The following is a 20,846-nucleotide window of genomic DNA, read 5'->3' as shown; positions in this document are numbered from 1 at the left end:
GGCCCGCGGCTCTCCCAAGGCTAGCGGACTGCTTGCGCGCACCTAGAAGCTTGGGGCGCGCTGAGCTCAGCACGCCCCAAGCTTCTAGGTGCGCGCAAGCAGTCTGCTGCCGCCCCAAGCCTCGCGCACCCGGCAGGAGGTCCCTGCGGGTGCGCGAGGCTTGGGGCGGCAGCGGACTGCTTGCCCGCACCTAGAAGCTTGGGGCGGGCTGAGCTCAGCACGCCCCAAGCTCCTGGTGTAGCGCAGCGATCCGCTAGCCCTGGGAGAGGCCCGCGGCTCTCCCAAGGCTAGCGGACTGCTTGCGCGCACCTAGAAGCTTGGGGCGGGCTGAGCTCAGCACGCCCCAAGCTCCTGGTGTAGCGCAGCGATCCGCTAGCCCTGGGAGAGGCCCGCGGCTCTCCCAAGGCTAGCGGACTGCTTGCGCGCACCTAGAAGCTTGGGGCGCGCTGAGCTCAGCACGCCCCAAGCTCCTGGTGTAGCGCAGCGATCCGCTAGCCCTGGGAGAGGCCCGCGGCTCTCCCAAGGCTAGCGGACTGCTTGCCGGCACGCAGAAGCTTGGGGCGCGCTGACCTCAGCCTGCCCCAAGCTTCTGGATTAGCGCAGGGGTCCGCTAGCCCTGGGAGAGGCGCCCAGCTCTCCCACGCTAGCGGAGACCTTGCCGGCACGCAGAAGCTTGGGGCGCGCTGAGCTCCGCATGCCCCAAGCTCCTGGTGTAGCGCAGCGCACCTGGGGGGGAAATAAAAATTTTTCCCTTTATTTCCCCCCCAAAAATCTAGGTGCGTCTTATGGGCCGGTGCGTCTTATGGTGCGAAAAATACGGTATTTTTTGTATTATTTTTTTTTTTAGATGTTTGCATATAGAAGCCTTGTAATTTAATGGGAATGAATTATTTGTGAAGCTTGGCTTCTCTTTTTTTTATTAAATATTTTCTTGGTTTACAAAAGTATGTGCAATGTCTCTCTTTTTCAAATAACATTTTGTACAGATCAGTTTCATTTGTTCAGACATTAGGAAGAAAAGGGGGAAAGAGGTGGAGGGGGGAAAGGTGAGTGGGGGTGGGGTGGCGATGTTTCTATTTTACTTAATATATGTAGGGTTTGGTGTCAGCATTGCTCGTGCTGTTCATTTGTGTTTCTTTGGTGGTGAGAGAGGTTGGGGTTGGCCTAGGGTGTGGTTGTTTGTTTGTGATTGGCTGTGGTGATCTTTGTTTTCATGTGTGAGTGGGGTGGGTGGGTGTTTTGGATCAGGTTAGCCATATTGATTTGTATGTTGTTGGTTGATTTTTGTCATTGTCTTGTTGGGCTGAGTATGTGATAAAGGGGAGCCATACTGGGGTGAAGGCATCTTCTTCTAGCTTGGCTTCTCTTTTTAGAAGATGATGAAGAAGGGTTTGGACTTGATATCCTGCCTTTCACTCCCCTTAGGGAGTCTCAAAGCGGCTAACAATCTCCTTTGCCTTCCTCCCCCACAACAAACACTCTGTGAGGTGAGTGGGGCTGAGAGACTTCACAGAAGTGTGAGTATCCCAGGTCACCCAGCAGCTGCATGTGGAGGAGCGAGGAAGCGAACCTGGTTCACCAGATTACGAGACTACCGCTCTTAACAACTACACCACGCTAGCTTTCATTGTCTTTAGAGAAGACAGTGAAATAAGTTTCAAAGGCTGTCCGTTTACTTAATCTCTTACTTCACAAATTTCCCTTTTGGTTTGGAGGTGAGTCCCACTGAATGTGTTAATGTACCAGGCGGGGTCTCTTAATAGTGGCTTCCATGAACCAGAGTTATCTCCTGACCCACTGAGCACAGGGCCGGAGGGGTAACATGCAGTCCCTCCAAGTACCGCTGGAGGTACTCCAGCTCCTATCGGCCCCAGCCAGCATGGCCAGAGGTCAAGGGTGTTGAGAGTTGTTCTCCAGCCCTAGCACTTGTGCTTTGCTTCCATGGTGCCATCTAGGGTGCAATACCGTCCTGCCTGAGCATTCTGTCGGCTGACCCTAAGGCTGCATTGCTGTCCCCAATCTCGGAGCTTGCTCTTGGGTCTGAGCGGTTTGCCTCTTAAGTATGAAGAGGGGACAGCTGATCACAGTGCCACAGTATCAGTGGCCATAGCACAGCCTCCAGGATTTGTGGTCCAGTGAAAAAGGTTTTCTTGATTTCTGCATCCAGGTTTAGCTCTGCCCAGACCTGGAGTGCCCTCAGAGGCAAAGCACGACCTCCCAACAAAGATCTGCACCACCGATGACCTGTCTGAGCCATTAGAACCAGGCCTTCCCATCCCAGGACCAGGGGTCTCAACAACATTTGCTTGGATTTCTGACCAGCTCTTGCCAAACCATCCCCACAATTGCCTCTAGAGACACAAAAAGCAAAGGAAATGCAAGAAATGCAAGGGAGTGACAAGGCTGCCAGCAAGTGCCTACCTAGAAACATGTGAGGGTTATTGGGAGGAGGCGGCATCATCATTCATAGGATTGTAGAGTTGGAAGGGAACCCCAGGGGTCATCTAATCCAACCCACTACAATGTAGGAATTGCAGCTAAAGAATCCATGGCACATGACCACCCTCAATGGAGGGGAGAGTCCACCACCTTCTAAGGGAGTCTGTGTTCCAGTGTCAGATAGCTCTGATCCCCAGGAAGTTCTTTCTAAAGCTAAGTCAGAAAATCCCTGCATGTGATTTGAATCTGTTGGTTCAGGTCCTGCCCTCTGAAGCAGCAGAAAGCAAGCTTGATCCGTCATCCATGTGACAGCCCTTTATTTGAAAGTGTTGTTTATTACCTGCCCTTCAACAGCAGCTCCAGGTTACAACAATTTCAAATTCAGTATTTTAGAACTGTTAAATCAGTCACCTTGAAAATACCTCGGGTATCAAAGTCAACGGCAAAGAAGTGCATCTTCAGTGAGAAGTGCATGTAAGCATCTTCCTGGATGCAGGGCAGGAAGGCAGTTTAAAGTGCCAAAGTCATAACCCACAAGCTTTGAAGTAGCCCTAGGTGAGTTGGTGGTACTGGCAAGGAAGCACAAAAAGCAACACCACTGCCAGTGTTCCATGCACCCCTCTCAATTGGAACCATAGTTCTTAATTCTCTCCCCGTGGTCCTTGAATAGACAAATGATCCTCTGCCAAGTATTCTAAGCTAAGCTGCAAAGAATTAACTCCTAGTCGTACAAGCCAATATAGGATGCAGCTATAGCATCCTTGGCAGATGACTGTCCAGCTTTAGTTTAAGTATCTCCAGTTCTCAAGGCAGGCAGCTCCACTGTCAAACAGCTTGTGGTACTAGGAAGTCCCTCCTGATGTTCAGCCTTGCTATTTCGACCCATTTCCTTCTTATTAGGTGGACCAGTATTCTGGTCCCTTGGGTCTGCAGATATTCCTGGGCTACAACTCCCATAATCTCTGGCCAGCTTAGCCCTAAAGCCAGGGTTAGGGTTAGGGTTGTAGTCCAAGAACATCCAGTGATCCAAGGTTGAAGACCACTGAGCTAGACTCCTTGCTTTCATTCTCAAATATATACTTATTTCACAAAACTATTTTAAAATATAAAATTTTATTGTTGCTGCTATTGTCAAGCCTTTCACATGTCTAGGGTATATTTTTAAAAAATTGCCCCAACGTTGTCCTTGTTCAGCTAGATCTGACAGTGAAATTGGGATTCCTGCATCCGAAGTCCACCAGGTGTCAGTCCCTGGGGGCTTGCACCTCCAGCTCCTCATGACTTTAAAAGAGTTTATCTGCCCCTTTCCCTCACGGGTGTGGGGTGCAAGCATTCCAGCCACATTCTCCCTCACTGCAGGCTGGCAAATGGTTACATGCCAGGGGTGGGGGACCTGGGCACCCATGGTGTCAGTTGCCTTCGCTGGAGGAGTCCTGGCTGATATATGGGATGACAATGGCGCTCCGGGCATGAGTGATAGCGGCTCTCCTGCTCGCGCCAAGGCCCGGCTGGATTCCAGTGGTGTCCACTTCTCCAAAAGTCTCACCATTCCATTTCTCTCTGCTGCTGAAGAGCTGGGTCAGAGAATAGCCTTCATAGCAATCCTTTGCCGACACGGGTCTCAGCATTGGGGGCCTCCCTGGACACGCGTGGGACTCAGTAGGCGCATTCCTAGCACCTCCTTGTATGAACCAGTCTGGGTCATACCCCATATCTCCACTCCATCCTTCTTTGCCCCCTTTCCTTGCAGGGTACCCATGGAAGACGTCTGCTGGGGGCACTGCTTTTTCAGGAGCTGGCTGTTGCTCTGCTGGGCTTGCAGGGTTTTCTTCAGGGAACGCCTCTGCCTTTTTGTTGACAAGCACCAATTTATTGATTTTGTACGTCAGGCTGGCAAGTCCGTGCGGTAGGGTGTTCAGGGGCATGCTTCTCAGAAACTCACCGCCAATCAGGCATTTGGCATCAGTGCTTGCTTTCCCCCTAGGTGTAGAGGAAGAAGCAAGGGGGTGTGGGGACCACAGAGAGACAGTTGCACTAATTCTTTTTTGTGAACTGCCTGCTGAACTTGGGCCCAGGATAAGTAGCCAGAATGCCTTCTTCCCATCAGTGGGGACTGGTCCATTAGGGCAAATAAGGCACTGACCCCCAGCAAGCTCAGTCTGCCAAACCAGCCCCAACTTGCCCAAATACTTGCAGATCCAGGGTGCGTATCGGATTCCTCCTCCTTAGTGACAGTGTTGCTCTTGTAAAATTCAGCAGGGAGGAGGATGGGGAAAAGCTAGAATTAGTTAGCTCAGCCTATCATTGGTTCTGGCGCCACCTACTGTTGGGCTCCCCATCTTCCACCCTACCAGTTTCAACAGCTACCAGCCACCACTGCCTCCTGTACAAACCAACTTCTGTTTTTAGGAAGAAGGATTGCTGTCACTAAGCAGCAATGCCCCCACATGGCGCTTTTCTAAGCTGCTGCTCCAAACGACTTACAATCCAAAATTCAGCAGAGGAAGGGGCTGGAAATGGAAGCAGGGCCAACTGAGGAAATGAACATGCCTTTATTCCGGTACTAACATTACATAGGCTTTGGGACATAGGAAGCTGCCTTTAAATGCAGCAGATAATCTAGCTCACTGTCTACACTAGCTGGTAGCTAGCTGGTTTCAGACCAGAGCCATTCCCAGTCCTCCCTGGAGATGCTGGGGATTGAATGAACCTGGGACCTTCTGCATGCAAAGCAGATGTTCTACCACCAAGCTGAAGCCCTTACTTAGCCACAGGTACATAGAAAGCTGCCTTATACTGAGCCAGACCTTTGGTCCATTTAGTTCAGAATTGCCTACACTGACATGCAGCAGCTCCCCAGGATTTCAGGTTATGGGAACTAATTCGAACTGTACCTTTGAGCTTTCTTTGTCTCCTGTTGGCACTGAGGGTTCTGGATCAATGGCTTATGTCTTGCATTTGTTGTAGAGAGGGTACAAGGCTGTTGGTTTTCATTTTTGCCAGTGCAATAGTAAACGGACTTTCCTGCAGAGGAAAGACAGATTTATAAAACATAATGGGCGCCATACTCAAAGGGTAACAGTCTTGACAGCAAGGCAGACTTTGAGACTCTCTGGACTTAGTAGTCTTACAGAGCAGAGAGGTAGATGTGAATGTCCTGTCGATCCAAGGATCTGAACAGGGTGGTGTTTTTAAAATATATATATAACAATCTTTATTGGTTTTTACATATACAGTAACATATACATATATACCATAATACACACTTGTTACAAATATCCGGGCGCATATTAACATAGATTATTCCTATTAATCCATACAGATAATCCAAATATCCAGCATATAAAGTCCTGAGAACAGCACGAAAGTTGTTTTATCCATTACAAATTGTTCTTCCCAGGGGGAAATACAGTTCAAGCCATACTACTCAGGATAGCCATATCTGCAAAGATACTTTGGAGAGTATCTGGAAGACCAGTTTCATTTGCATAGTGAATAAATGGCCATCATATTGTGTATCATTTGTCCATTGCCCCCCTGTTCTGTTTTATCACTTCTAAGTTGTGAGTTGTTTTCTCAGCAACAGCCAATCACCATTTTTAATATACCGTATTTTTCGCTCTATAACACGCACCGGACCATAACACGGACATAGTTTTTAGAGGAGGAAAACAAGAAAAAAAATATTCTAAATGAAATAGTGGATATATGATTTTTGTGGTTCATGCTGTGGCCACAGACATGTGATCTGAGAGTGAATTTGGAGTAGCCCAATGCAAAAATCCTGAGGATCCATGTGGATCCATGCTTTGTAACTACGGAGGAGGGAAGGAAGGGGAACCATGGATCCTCTGCTCACGACTGCAGCAGACACCCGCCCCCTGCCACCCGCAGGCATTCGCTCCATAACACGCACAGACATTTCCCCTTACTTTCTAGGAGGAAAAAAGTGAGTGTTATGGTGCAAAAAAATACGGTACTAAGTCCAGGGACAGTCTTTGTAAAGCATTCCAGTTTCAGCTATAGATAGCCAATGGGTTTACTTTTTGTTTTGTTTTAAGGGAGCCCTGACTATTAGGTCCAGTCATGACCGACTCTGGGGTTGTGCACTCATCTCACTTTATTGGCCGAGGGAGCCAGCGTTTGTCCGCAGACAGCTTCCGGGTCATGTGGCCAGCATCACTAAGCTGCTTCTGGCAAACCAGAGCAGCGCAGGGAAACGCCGTTTACCTTCCCGCCGGAGTGGTACCTATTTATCTACTTGCACTTTGACGTGCTTTCGAACTGCTAGGCTGGCAGGAGCAGGGACTGAGCAACGGAAGCTCACCCCGTCGCGGGGATTCAAACCGCGGACCTTCTGATCGGCAAGTCCTAGGCTCTGTGGCTTAACCCACAGCGCCACCCGCATCCCTATCAGCAAGAATAGGGTTGCCATATATCAAACAATCCAGAGAGAATCCAGACAGAAAAGTTGATGAGCTTGGGGCAGGGGAGACAAAGCTGTCGATCTTTAAAGTTGCTGATTTCCCCAGACATTTTACCAATTCCTGCCCAGACACTGCTGCCTACTTCAGTATTCCGGATATGTCCAGGGAATCCCAGACATACCTGGGTATATAAACTGGATATACCTGGATTTACCTGGATATATAAACTGGTATTCAGAGACTGCCTGATATTGCCTCTTCTCCACAGCGCTGGGTTGTTTCAACCTTTTTGTCCAGGCAGCATGGGAGACAAAGGTATTGAATTGAATGTAGGAAGGGAAGCATTAAATTACATTGAAAGACTTGTCATTCAAGTTGAGCCCACCTATTCATTCTTGATGTTGACCATATGGGCTCATCCACAACTCAGCTTGTCCCACTGCTTTGCTCCAGGAAAACCTTTGGTTTACTTCTGAAGTGGACCAAATGGCAATCGGGTTTCCCATGGTTTGCTGCTTATTCCAATTCAGCAATGAAGAGTGGGTTTTCCAGGGCAAAGCTGTGGGGCAAATGCAAAACTGCTTGGACCTGTGCCTAGAAAGCATGTGGCAAGCGGAAAACCACTCAGCCCTGTGCTTTCTAGGCACGGGACTAGGTGAAGTGTGGATGAGCCCTTGCAATCATACTATGTGTTAAATGTGCGAGAGAGCTATTTCTGGCTGTTGATGTCAAAAGCACTTCTGTAAAGCAAATCCTGTTGTGCACAGGCACAGTGAGTTAGATGCTCATGGAGTCCTTAAGTACAGGCTCTAGGAGACCGTCTTGCTGCAGGCTTGTGTTAAGAGCCTTGACAGGGAGCTGCATATAACACCCTCAATAATCTCCCTATGTTATCAGCAGCTTCATGGAGTGTTAATCTGTCAGTCATGGTTCAACAGACAATGTGTGGTTTTAGAAGTGAGTTAAATGTGATCTGTAATAAGATATCCCAGTGTGCTTTTAGAATCTTAAAAGCACCAGTGGAGGCCTCTGATGTTGATGAAAACTGTAGCACAAGAGGAGGGTGGTGCGTAACCTTGGTGTTTTCCTTCTCAAAACACCCACCCCCAAAGTTGCTGTTAGCCCTGGGGTGTGGAGCAGAAGGAGACAGGTACAATATTTAACCTACAGGGTCCTTCCTCACAGCAACACACTGTGGGCAAAGTCACCTAGAAACAGACGCACATTTTGCACAACAGCAGCTAATTAAAGTTTGAAATGTCCTTAAAGCTTTTAAGGATGACTTTTAAAAGTTCTATAGGACATTGTGAAATTTAGTTTGCTGCTGTGACAAGAGTACAGGCACCTCTCTCACAATTCTGGGCTCTGAAAGGGGACACCATTCCCATCCTGGGTATGCAGGGTTGCAATTTTAAATTAATATTAAAATTGATTTTTGGATCATGAAATCTCAGAATGGCATTGAGAATAGGGAGATGTTGTCAGGTAACTTCTATCCAAGGGCTACAGCTCAGTGGTAAAACACTCACTTTGCAAACAGAAGGTCCCATGTTCAGGCACCGGCATCTCTAAGTAGTGTTGGGAAAGACCCCCATTTAAAACCCCAGAGAGCTGCTGCCAGTCAGTATAGTCAGTATTGAACTGGATGGACCAATGGTCTGACTCAGTACAAGGCAGCTTCTTATGTACCTGTGCTAAGGACGATGGGGGTAACAGTTTCCAGAGAGCACCACACATTTATTCAAAACACAGTCTTCTTGTTGCATTACCTTGGGTTTTCTCTTATGCTGATAACATTTTTTCGTTTTTCAGAACTCTCCACCCTTTTGCTGGGCACATCTTTCTCCTTAGCTTTCACCCCAGGAATGTTTAACTGTCCCTGTGTTTGCAAAGGAAGGGAAGACATGAGGAGGAGCAGGACAGCACATCTGGATCACTAATCTAAACCAGCTTCAAGCCTGATTGGCTGCTATGGCTCTGTGCACCTGGCTTAGGCATGCTGAAGGTTTTCAGCAGACATCTAAAACAATGTAGTCAAAGCACCTGCCTGGCGTCAATAGGCAGGTGTTCCAGAGCACTGGTGTTGCCACACTTAGTATTATATTGTTTTTCCTGTGACTTAGACTTGTTAATGCTTGTTACTCAAAGGTTGCCAACTGACTTAGATTTAAAACATAAATATAAATGCATTATACCATACAAGCAGAATGAAACAACCCCCATTATAGTCACTAATCTGGAATAGGATGGATTATGTACAAAACAAAGCAAAATTTGTTTGTTTGTTTGTTGGTGAAATCGTTAAGAAGAGCCTTGCTGGATCTGCTCCAGCATCGTCAAGGCCAGCCCACCTATGAGGCAAGGGGAGGTGACTGCCTCAGGCAGCAGGATCCACAGGGGCAACAGATCCTGATGCAGATGGTTGTTCTCCACTTTTTCCCAGTATAGATCTTCACTCACCCCTTCTTCCCTTGCGGAGAGGGAGACACCATTTTGCGGCTCGCCTAAAGGGCCAAAATGTCTTGGGCTGGTCCTGAGCTTCCTGTTCTTACAGTGGCCAACCAGATGCATTTGGGAAGCCCACAAACAAAACCTGAGTGCAACAGCACCCCCCCTGCAATTCCCAGCAACTGGTATTGAGAAGCAATACTGCCTCTGACAGGGAAGCAAGAAGATAGCCATCGTGGTGTAGCCATTGATAGCCTTCACCTCTGTGAATTTGTCTGATCCTCTTTTAAAGCCCTCCGAAGGGAAAGTACATTAATACATACATAAATCATACATACTGTATTTTTCAGTGTATAAGATGCCCCCATATATAAGGCGGCCCCTATTTTTTGAGCCCAAAATTAAGAAATAAATAATTGCAACATTCTGTGTATAAGACGACCCGCAATTTTAAACTAAAAAAAAATATCTGTGTGGGGAGGGATATAGTCTTATACATGGGAAAATACAGTAATTTTATTTTCCTTCTGCCTTTCTATAGTTAAAGCCATGCTCAAGGCGGCTTATAACATGCAGGGGGGTGGCGGCGGGGAACTTAATTACAAAAAGAAGTCATAAACAATAAATAAAACAACATCAAAAAGAGCACAACCAAATGGTACAAAGTCCACATATGATAAGATATAAAAGAATAGTATCAATAACAGCAGCAACGCCCCCCCTAAACAATACCATACCCAGATACATTCATCAGATGAAGATAGGAACATTTCTCACTGCTCCCAACTGACCCTCTTTGACCCCCATTTTTTGTCCCCCACACCTGCAGAGCATTTCCACCACCACTACACCAATGGGACACAGGACACACACCCTCCACTATCCTAAAAAAACCACCCTTAATCCTGATTTTATTTTATTCTTTGGTAAAATAAATAAATAAATGATTTAAACAATAACAATAATAATTTATTAATTTATTATAATTAATAATAATTTAATAATTTATTATTTATACCCAGCCCATCTGGCTGGGTTTCCCCAGCCACTCTGGGTGGCTTCCAACAAAGCATTAAAATACAGTGGTCTGTTAAACATTAAAAGCTTCCCTAAACAGGACTGCCTTCAGATGTCTTCTAAAAGTCTGGTAGTTGTTCTCCTCTTTGACATCTGATGGGAGGGTATTCCACAGGGCAGGTGCCACTACCGAGAAGGCCCTCTGTCTGGTTCCCTGTAATGTGGCTTCTCGCAGTGAGGGAACCGCCAGAAGGCCCTCAGCACTGGACCTCAGTGTCCGGGCAGAATGATGGGGGTAGAGACTCTCCCTCAGGTATACTGGACTGAGGCCATTTAGGGCTTTAAAGGTCAGCACCAACACTTCAAATTGTGCTCAGAAACGTACTGGGAGCCAATGTAGGTCTTTCAAGACCGGTATTATGTGGTCGCGGCGGTCGGTCCCAGTCACCAGTCTAGCTGCCGCATTCTGGATTAATTGCAGTTTCCGGGTCACCTTCAAAGGTAGCCCCACATAGAGCACATTGCAGTAGTCCAAGTGGGAGATAACTAGAGCATGCACCACTCTGGTGAGGCAGTCTGTGGACAGGTAGGGTCTCAGCCTGCGTACCAGAAGGAGCTGATAAACAGCTGCCCTGGACACAGAATTGACCTGTGCCTCCATGGACAGCTGTGAATCCAAAATGACTCCCAGGCTGCACACCTGGTCCTTCAGCGGCACAGTTACCCCATTCAGGGAGTCCTCCACACCTGCCCACCCACTGTCTCCCAGAAACAGTACTTCCGTCTTGTCAGGATTCAACCTCAATCTCTTGGCTGCCATCCATCCTCCAACCACCTCCAGACGGTTGAAGAAAAAGAATCCTTGCCCTCTGCTCCACTCCTCTTTCTTCCTGCCCAGGGCAGTCCTGTCCTCTGCCTGCCCCTCAGAGCCAGCTTGGCACATGGGGCTGGGCCTCAGCAGTGGCAGCCTCTCCTCCTCCTTGCTCACCCCCCAGCAGCTGCTACAAGCTGCCCAAGGGAGGAGTATGGCAAGCGCGACCATAGAAAGGCCACAGAGAGGCCACAGGATGCTCCCTCACTGACACAGCTAGGGACAAGCGCTGGCTCATTCTCCTCCCTGGGCTGTGGTGGCGGCAGCACTGGCAGGGAGAAATAGGGACATTCTGGGGTCGAAACTGTAGTCGTAATTCATGTAGTTTGGATACCTTGAATGGAAGGATTTCAACTTTGGGTTCTGGAGTGAAGTTGACTATGGCCCCCTTGAAACAGGAACACCTCTCTTGGCTTTGGAGTGGCAGCCTGTACAAGACAAAAGAGACAAAAAGCATATAAACATCTGCTAGGAATCATCTGTACTCCTGGCATTACAACAGGCACTCTTTTTACCATGCACTCATGATGCCGCTCTCAATACTGTTTATAGCTGCAAATGTTCCAGGACAGACATGCTGCTTTGTTTCCAACCGGTGCATGTCCTGTAACTTCCTGCCAAAATTATTGCATTTGTTTTCATACCACAAATGCTCTGGTTCGTTTTATTTTATTTACTTTGCTCAGTTTTTATTGTGCTTATAAGCAACAATAATGCAGTAGCACTGAAGAAGAACAGCTAATAAAGTGGAATGACATGTGGATGGTCCAGTATAAACCCACCACTAATGCACTATTAGTGCACGTGGGTGTTGCTGTGGTCTAAACCACAGAGCCTAGGGCTTGCCGATCGGAAGTTCGGCTGTTCGAATCTTTGTGACAGGGTGAGCTCCTGTTGTTCGGTCCCTGCTCCTGCCAACCTAGCAGTTCGAAAGCACGTCAAAGTGCAAGTAGATAAATAGGTACCACTCTGGCGGGAAGGTAAACGGCGTTTCAATGCGCTGCTCTGGTTTGCCAGAAGCAGTTTCGTCATGCTGGCCACATGACCCGGAAGCTGTCTGCGGAAAAACGCTGGCTCCCTCGGCCAGTAAAGCGAGATGAGCGCCACAACCCCAGAGTCGTCCGCAACTGGACTTAACAGTAAGGGTTACCTTTACCTTTACCTTTAATGCACTATTATTGTGTCAATGACATGTTGCAGAATACTCCCACAAAAGGCAAAAGCAAAAGCCCTTAGGCCAATGTGCCCTGCATCCAACCTTCCATAATCTCAAAGTTTACCATTATCAAGAGCACCTTTACATGAATTTTAAGGGTTGCCATCCCATCTCGTGCTGGGAATTCTAGCTCTGTGAGAGGGAAACTCTAGCTTCCAGTATTGTTTAGGGGAAACTGATGCACTTTAAGTGTGTGTTAAATGTGTTTTATCATGTGCTTTATCAAGCCCCTGACCCAGGATTTGGAACAGATCCATTATCCCAAATTTTGACCTAACTCCCAGGCAGTATGTCATCTGCATTCATTCATTCATTCATTCATTATTTTATTTAATAAGCTTGGTTGGAGGAAAAATATCCTCAATGAGATAAAACAATAACATTTTCATTAAAAGATTTTACAACCACAATTTAAAGCATACAGAAAGTTAAAACGGCAATAAAACAGACTAAAACAAATAAAATTACATGCTAACTTTCTAAACACCTGGGTAAAAAGGTAAAGGTAAAGGGACCCCTGACAGTTAAGTCCAGTTGTGAACGACTCTGGGGTTTCGGCGTTCATCTTGCTTTACTGCCTGAGGGAGCCGGCGTTTGTCCACAGACAGTTTTTCTGGGTCATGTGGCCAGCATGACTAAGCCGCTTCTAGCAAATGGGAGCAGCGCATTGAAACGCCGTTTCTAAACTTTCTAAACATCTGGTTAAAAGGTAAAGGTAAAGGGACCCGTGACCATTAGATCCAGTCATGGCCGACTCTGGGGTTGTGGTGCTCATCTTGCTTAACCGGCCGAGGGAGCCAGCGCACAGCTATTGTGGCCAGCATGACTAAGCCATTTTCTGGTGAATCAGAACAGCGCACGGAAATGCCGTTTACCTTCCCGCCGGAGCGGTACCTATTTATCTACTTGCACTTTGACGTGCTTTCGAACTGCTAGGTTGGCAGGAGCTGGGACTGAGCAACGGGAGCTCACCCCGTCACGGGGATTCGAACCGCCGACCTTCTGATCGGCAAGTCCTAGGCTCTGTGGTTTAACCCACAGCGCCACCCACGTCCCTAAAACATCTGGGTAGGCTTGTCTAAATAAGAATGTCTTCAGCAGGCTCCAAAAAGAATACAGTAAAGGTGCCTGCCTGGTATCAATAGGCAGGGAGTTCCAAAGGGTTGGTGCTGCCACACAATACAATTGAGTTCTTACAGATGCAGTGCAGGTATTAGCCACTTGTGAAGAGTTGTAGATGGGGAGAAGCCAATGAGAGGCGGCCCTTTACCTAAGGGCTGAGCAGCTTCTTCCTTGCACTTTGAGCTTGCTGGTGCGCTTGGTCCTTTGCCGTTGGGAGCCGCAGGATTTTATTCGCCGCCTCCGAATGCGCTTCTTCTTCTTCCGTGGCTGCTTAATGATCTGTGCTGAGCTGGGTTCCACCATGGTGGGCTTGCTTTTTGCCTTCTGGGCAACTTTCGTTAGACTTCCTCCGTACATTTGGGTACCCAGTGACCTGTTTGCAAAGATGGGAGCGATTATGTGAACAGCAGGGAGGAGGGGAGGGAGAAAGAAATGAGCACCTGAGCACAATAGGGCAAGAGGAGGTTCTGGCAAAAGTATGCTTTCTAACAAAGGAATGGGGAGCCTTAGGCTCAGGGAATGAATGAGCGGTCCTCACAACCTCTCTGTTGTTGGAAATGCGGCAGAAGGGATCGTTTAGGTTGTAATTTAGGGTATTAATTCTGTTCTCTGTAAACTACTTAAGGAGTGATGGTGGAGGAATGACTTAGCAGTCAGAACATGTAGCGTGATCTCTAGTAAGGTATCATGTGCTCTGATTGGCTGTGTAGTTCTGTGGGAGCTTTCCTCTGCATGTTTGGTTGAATGTCTCCTTGCTATGTAGACGGCCTGGAGTAAGAAAGAGAAAACAGGCTCCCACAACCCTTCTGCAAACTGGTTGTGCTGTCCTGGGATAAGTGTGTGGTCTAGCACTGTGTTTCCAAGCCGGGGACCACGTGGCCCCCTAGGGGCCCCCAGGATATTCCAAGGGGACTACAGGTGAAAAATGCATAAATGGGAGGCCACAACATGAGGTTGGGGAAAACTGGTCTAGCTTCTTGGTCTCAGAACTGTGCCCATGACCCAATCAAACCCACTGGGTAGACAGAAAGGGGGATTGACTTCTTATCTGGGCCAAAATGTTTAATAAATGGAACTTAATTAATTAAAAGCCTTTGTAATCAACTCAAAGGGCATCTCCAAATCAGCAGGCAACATGTTGCTTTTGGGTTGTACTAAGCTGAGTCGGTGATGGTGGTGGTTGGGACTCCTCTAGGGCAGGAGGCCCACTTGACATTGGTCAATCTCAATCGGACAACATTACTGGATGACATTGGCTGATAGGCAGGGCGGGGCAGGGTTCAATCCTGCTTGGTGCAGCTTCGTCCGTGGATCCCATGAGGGAAATGCCCTGGCAAAGCAGAGAGCAGGATTGATGTCTCTGTGCATTAGCAAGGAATGCACCATCAAAGCTGATACCTCTCCATGGGTCAACTTTCACAGATGGGTGGGACTGCCCACCCAATAGCCACCTGATGTCATCATCATGTCAGAAGATGAACAGGTGAGCTGCCCCTGTCCACCTCTCATAGTTGACCCAGCTAAGCAGGGTCCTGTATGGTTTCAAATTGGATGGGGCCCCATGTGTTGAGATTCCTGCACTGCAGGGGGTTGGACTGGATGACCCTTGGGGTCCCTTGCAACTCTACCATTCTATGATTCTATTATTCTGTTACCCACCCCTGAACTAAGTTATACTCAGAGGAGGCCGATTGGGCAGATCTAAGCCATGTCTATTAATTTAATTGGGCCTATTCCAAATGTGACTAACATTGGAAGCAATCCTTTGTTTGCTAATGTTAATTGTTTTTAACACAAGTGTTTCTGAAAACTGCAGATGGAACAGAAGAGATTACCACTCTTCCCTCTCTACAGAGGCATCTGCTGTGACATACATGCACTGTCTAAAAACACAGAACGTATCATTATTTCTTAACAGTCTTGTCTTGATTCATATGCAAATGAATGCAGATGTAATTGGTTAAAACGGATTAATAAGAGAGAGCCAGTGTGGTGATTAGAGTGCTGGACTAGGACTAGGGAGACTGGGGTTCAGATCCCCACTCAGCTACAAAACTCACTGGGTGACCTTGGGGCAGCCATTCTCTCCCAGTCTGCCCTATCTCACAGAGTTGTTCTGAGGATATAAGGCAGAAGGGGAGAAGTGTGTAACCAACCACATTGAGCTACTTGCAGAAAAGGTGGGATATAGATGTAACAATAAAATAAAATAAGTTTTCATTAATAAAAAATTTTAAATCGTTTTAAAAAACTGGTCTACATTTCTTCTTGTTTCAGTGTTAATTACTGTGTTTTGTTTTTTCAGTTCAAGTGCAGTGCTAGGTTTTATTCTTAACTCCTGTAGTTTAGCTTTTCTAATCATAGTTAGACCGATGTTATGAAATGTTTGTTTCGTGATTGCTGTTGTTTCAAACGAAGTATGTGTTACATGACTGCAAGCTGGTTTTGTGAATGAATGAATGAATGAATGAATGAATGAATTGGTGTTCAATCATGCTCCTTCTCAGAGTAGACCATTGAAGGTAATAGGCATGAATAGCTTAGGGTGAATAAATTTATTCAGTCTGAGCAGGACTTAGTTGAATACAACCAATAAATAAACCAGCTAAGATTTATTGAGTGACAGTCATTCTTTCTGTCCCTATCTGCTCATTCTAAGATCGCATCCGTTGTGAGGAACAGAATTGGCTGGCTTACCTGAGAAGCAGACACCTGCTCATATGTAGGAAAGGTGGCCAGGAAGGTTGCCAAGGGGCAGCTTAAAGGGAAAAGGTACTTCCAATGGCACCAGAATGATCAGATAGTGGGGTAGAGCTTTCAAACAATGAACATTCTGTCCCCTTGACCTGTCGCATCACAAGACCATCCACCCATCCACCTTCCTACATTTATATCTTACTAATACTGTCCCACACTGATTTCATAAGCCCCCTCCATTAGTTTAGAAAATGAGCCACTCCAATTACCCTTCTCCTGAGAGATGATGTTTGCTTTCTGGCTAAACTGACACAGCAAATGAATCACCCATCCCTATTTTGAAAGAAGAATGAAGAGTTTAAAACCAGATAGTGCCCAAGTGAGGGCGAATGGACATCCAGAAGTAGAAGCAGAAACATTTAAGAATGGTCCTGGAAATAGACTTAGCGGTGCACTCAGGGTTGGACCTTCAGGGCAATCACACAGATGTTCAATTTACTCAAATGATACAGGAGGGTGTGAAGCAGGGGTTGGTAAGGGATGTGGCTCAGGGAGAGTTCTCAGGGCCAGTTAGAGAGGCCTCTGGGCTTCTCCACCCCTGATCTAAAAAGAAGAGGCATCAACAGACCATTGTGATATTTTTATGGTTAACATTTGCCTAACTTCCGTGAAGTACCGTAATCATATTCTGTAAGCTAATGGGATTCCCAAAGGCATCTGTTTGGCCATTATGATAACTGCTGGACTAGATGGGTCATTGGAGTGATCCAGCAGAACACTTCCTATGTTTAACGAAAAATACTGATGCTGTCCTCACTCACCTTGGGCAGGTTGCTGCTTTCACTGCCAAGACTGAAGGAGAGACTTAATAACAACAGCAGAATCCATGGGCTGAACTGGGCCATGAGGGGAACCACTTGCACAATGGGAGCTAGGATGCTGCCAGTTATACCTTTCTCAGGTAGCCTGGCAACTGCCTTTGTTGCTATGGGAACCAGATTCTAACTTCCTTCCATGTGGTACTCTGTTTCTCTGTTTATAAACTTTGCTCCTGGATTAGCCCCTTTCCACGCAAACGGTTGGGTCCACTTACACGTCACATACTTGATTGGTTTTTTTAATTAAAAAAAACTTTCCCCCTCTCCACACAAAGTGCCTCCCCCCGAAAAAGGAGAAGCAAGAAAAGAAATGAAATATACCACTACCAGCCACAATGGCTACATTCTACCTTTCATTACTGGAGGCAGTAGGTCTCTGTTATGTACTGAGTTGAATAGGATCCAAAATGCAGCAGTCTGATTGGCCCTAGAACAATGCAGCAGTGTGATTGGTCCGCAGGAGCCACCCAATCCAGCTCCAGGTGGAAGTGAATCCACAACCTGATTGGCCTACAGGAGAATCCTGGAATTAGCCAATCACGTGCAGCCCATTGTGTAAATAATGTATATAAAGCAGATACTGTGAGGGGACTTTCATTCATTCCTCCTCACCACTATGAGCTAAATAAAGAGCATGAAATCACTTTGCGACTCCGAGTATATTTCAGTCTCTGAATGCCTAATTCCTGGGATTTGCATGTGGGGAGAGTGTTGCTACACTCAGGTCCTGCTTGCAAGTGTTTCCCACTGGGACATCTGGTTGACCACTGTGAGAACAGGAAGCTGGACTAGGTAGGTCTCTGGCTTGAATGTCCAGTAATCCTGTGGGTGGCCTGCTGCTAACGGTGAAGAAACACCTGTCTGGGGCCACAGCACATCCATTTTGGTTGAGATATTGACTGAAGTTGCGTGAGATCTTGTGGAGCGTGCAATATCTCACACGATTTTGGGCGAGATCTTGAAATTAGCATGTTCTTGCCTGAAATTTGCACCGCTGCTCTACCAATAGCAGACACAGCAAGGCAAACAGCAGTGGCAGAGCAGGTGGGTGGTGCTGGGAGTAGTGGCAGCAGCGCATGGATTGCTCATGTCATCTGCTTCCAAATGTGTCCCTGCTGGGATGGGAGGAGCAAAACCTCAGGATGTACCTTCTTATTACTCACATTGCTGAACATACAGGCAGGGCCTGCAAGTGTTGCCTGGGGCTCTGTAGTGCCTCAGCTAAACAATTGTCTCTGAGTCCCTCCTCCCCATTCCAATATTGGGCATAATAACTGAACAAACCTTCCAAGTATGCTGCAAGCATTGTAAGAATCTGGCATGTTTAAGCAAAATGCTTACCCCAGAGAATCTTGTGAAGTGTAACTTATCTTCACAAAGCTACAATTCTGAGCAACTTTAAGAAAGCTACAATTTCCAAGATTAGTTGGTAGTGGCGGTGGGGAGATTCGTGTGTTTTAAATGCAGCCTGCATCTGGAGTAGCAGTGGGATTTTTTTAAAAAAAATCTCTGTGTCCAGCTTATCCATACAGACTCCCCCGCCCCCCACATTCCTGTCTTGTACTAGGTACCAGTGAGAAGCAACTCATTCCCCACACTGGCTCCACTCAAACAATTTCTGCATATTAAGCTAAAGGACCCCTGACAGATAAGTCCAGTCACAGACAACTCTGGGGTTGCAGCGCTCATCTCGCTCTATAGGCCGAGGGAGCCGGCATTTGTCCGCAGACAGTTTTTCCGGGTCATGTGGTCAGCATGACTAAGCCGCTTCTGGCGAACCAGAGCAGTGCATGGAAACGCCGTTTACCTTCATGCCGGAGAGGTACCTATTTATCTACTTGCACTTTTGATGTGCTTTTGAATTGCTAGGTTGGCAGGAGCTGGGGATTCAAACCGCTGACCTTCTGATCGGCAAGCCCGAGAGGCGCAGTGGTTTCCCTTTCTGCATATTACCTGCATTGTTATACACATTATTATAAGTGTAATTATAAGCGCATTATTATACATATAATAATATATACATGTACATTCAAGTTTTCCTGAAGTAGCCAGCAGATGAACATGTGCATACCACAATAGATACAGCTGTACCAAAATACATAGGTATTGATGCTTACAGTTTATACTGCAGAAGTTTATTATAGCAAAGGCCTTAACTCTTTCATATGCACTATAGGTATGGCATATGTAATGGTGTGTGCATAATTAAACTGTTTTCTTTTATATAACAAGTGGCTTGATGCAACCAGTGGTCCTAAACAGACAAAGCCCTGTTAGGTTGGAACTAATTTCCATGTAAAACTAGGGCTACCAGATGTCCCCGTTTCCCGGGGACAGTCCCCGGATTTGCAAATTTGTCCCTGGACAAATTCCATCCCCAGATTTCATCTAATATCCCCGGGAAATGTGGCAGCAGCAGCGGCAGCAGCAGTCTCAGCAGCCCGGAGCCAGCCTGGTAGTGCAGTTGGCTGTGGTTGGCTGTGGTTGGCTTCAGGAGCTGCTCACTGCTGTGGCACCTGCCATTTTTCGTCTTTGGAAGTCCCCATATGATGTGTTGCGCACAAGACACATCATATGGGGATTTGGTGTAGGAGCTGAAGACACGCTGCTAGGCGCCACTGCTGCGTGAGAGCTGTGCAGGGCCGTTGAGCTTGGTGCGCCACTGCAACTCAGATTGGCAGCTCAGTCTCTGGTTTGGCCTCCAGGTGGTATTTGGGCGGCTGTGGCTGCTCCTCGGCTTCGCCATGGTGCTTCTTGACTTACAAGCAGTGGCTCAGCTTGTCAGCCAGCTCGTCGTTGGCCTTTGCAGACGAGAGGTGAGCAGGAGATGAGCTGATCCGGCCCATGTGTGCCTCCTCCCGCTCGCTCGCCACCGGCTCTGCCCCGAACCTGCTGACTGGGCACGCTGCGGCGTGGATGGGCGGCCACTGGACAATGCCTGTGCGGCAGATGCCCATACAGGTGGGCAGGGCAGCAGCAGGAGGAGGGGGTTTCTGCTAATGCTTACTCCTGAATAAGCCTATAGGGGATCACAGTGCAAGGAGGGAGAGGGAGGAAGAATGGCTCGCGCTCCAAGGCCAGGACCCAGAGGAAGGCCTCACAACAGAGGAGACCACAGAAGACAATATATTACTACTTCTTTTTTTCCATAACTTTCCCCCTATTTTTTTTAAAAAAAATATTGATTGATTGATTGATTGATTGATTGTGTCCCTGGATTCATGGAAAAAAATCTAGTAACCTTATGTAAAACTCTATTTTATAACCTGTTCCTCCTCCTCGAGCATTGTGAATAAAGAATGCCAATATAATTATTAGGAAGTAGGGATGGGCAGCTTCATCAATTTTGGTTTCTCCCCGTTCCCCATGTTTCCAGTCTTAAATTCAATTCTCCATACTTCCACATCAGTTTGCAATTTCCTTCCTTTTTTTTTTAAAGGCCTCATGAAAATTTATCAGCAAATTTATCCTAATATACAAATTATTATATGCAGTTTGACCTACTATACACCATGACAAGCAATTTTGCTTAATATAATGAACTTTTGAATGTTATTTTAGGCAATTATGCATTTTATTGTGCACTTTACTTCAGTTTATCCATTTTCACATGCTTTACTTGGCTAGAGAACTGCACTGCAAAATCCAAGGAGCTGTAAATTTTTGAAGAATTGTTTTGAAAAGTGCAAATTAAATGCAAACTGAACTGAATTTCTTCTCAATTCTTATTA

The 20,846-nt window shown here is 46.9% G+C and overlaps 1 protein-coding gene across 1 annotated transcript; it reads right to left on the bottom strand.

The window, feature by feature from the left end:
- Positions 1 to 3,535: 3,535 nt before the first annotated feature.
- LOC308579039 (uncharacterized protein) lies at positions 3,536 to 17,213 on the bottom strand. Its single transcript, XM_081179807.1, has 7 exons — positions 17,059 to 17,213; positions 13,689 to 13,913; positions 11,537 to 11,630; positions 8,636 to 8,745; positions 7,081 to 7,151; positions 5,334 to 5,463; positions 3,536 to 4,419 (listed from the first exon to the last, which is right to left on the bottom strand). The coding sequence occupies exons 2-7, from the start codon at positions 13,895 to 13,897 to the stop codon at positions 3,849 to 3,851; spliced, it is 1,185 nt and encodes a 394-aa protein (XP_081035933.1). The 5' UTR covers positions 13,898 to 13,913; positions 17,059 to 17,213; the 3' UTR covers positions 3,536 to 3,848.
- Between the last annotated feature and the right edge of the window lie 3,633 nt (positions 17,214 to 20,846).

This window comes from Podarcis bocagei, assembly GCF_964188305.1.
Source record: "Podarcis bocagei genome assembly, chromosome: Z".
Taxonomy (NCBI): domain Eukaryota; kingdom Metazoa; phylum Chordata; class Lepidosauria; order Squamata; family Lacertidae; genus Podarcis; species Podarcis bocagei.
Note: the sequence above shows the minus strand (reverse complement) of the source record. Positions and strands in the feature narration are given on the sequence as shown.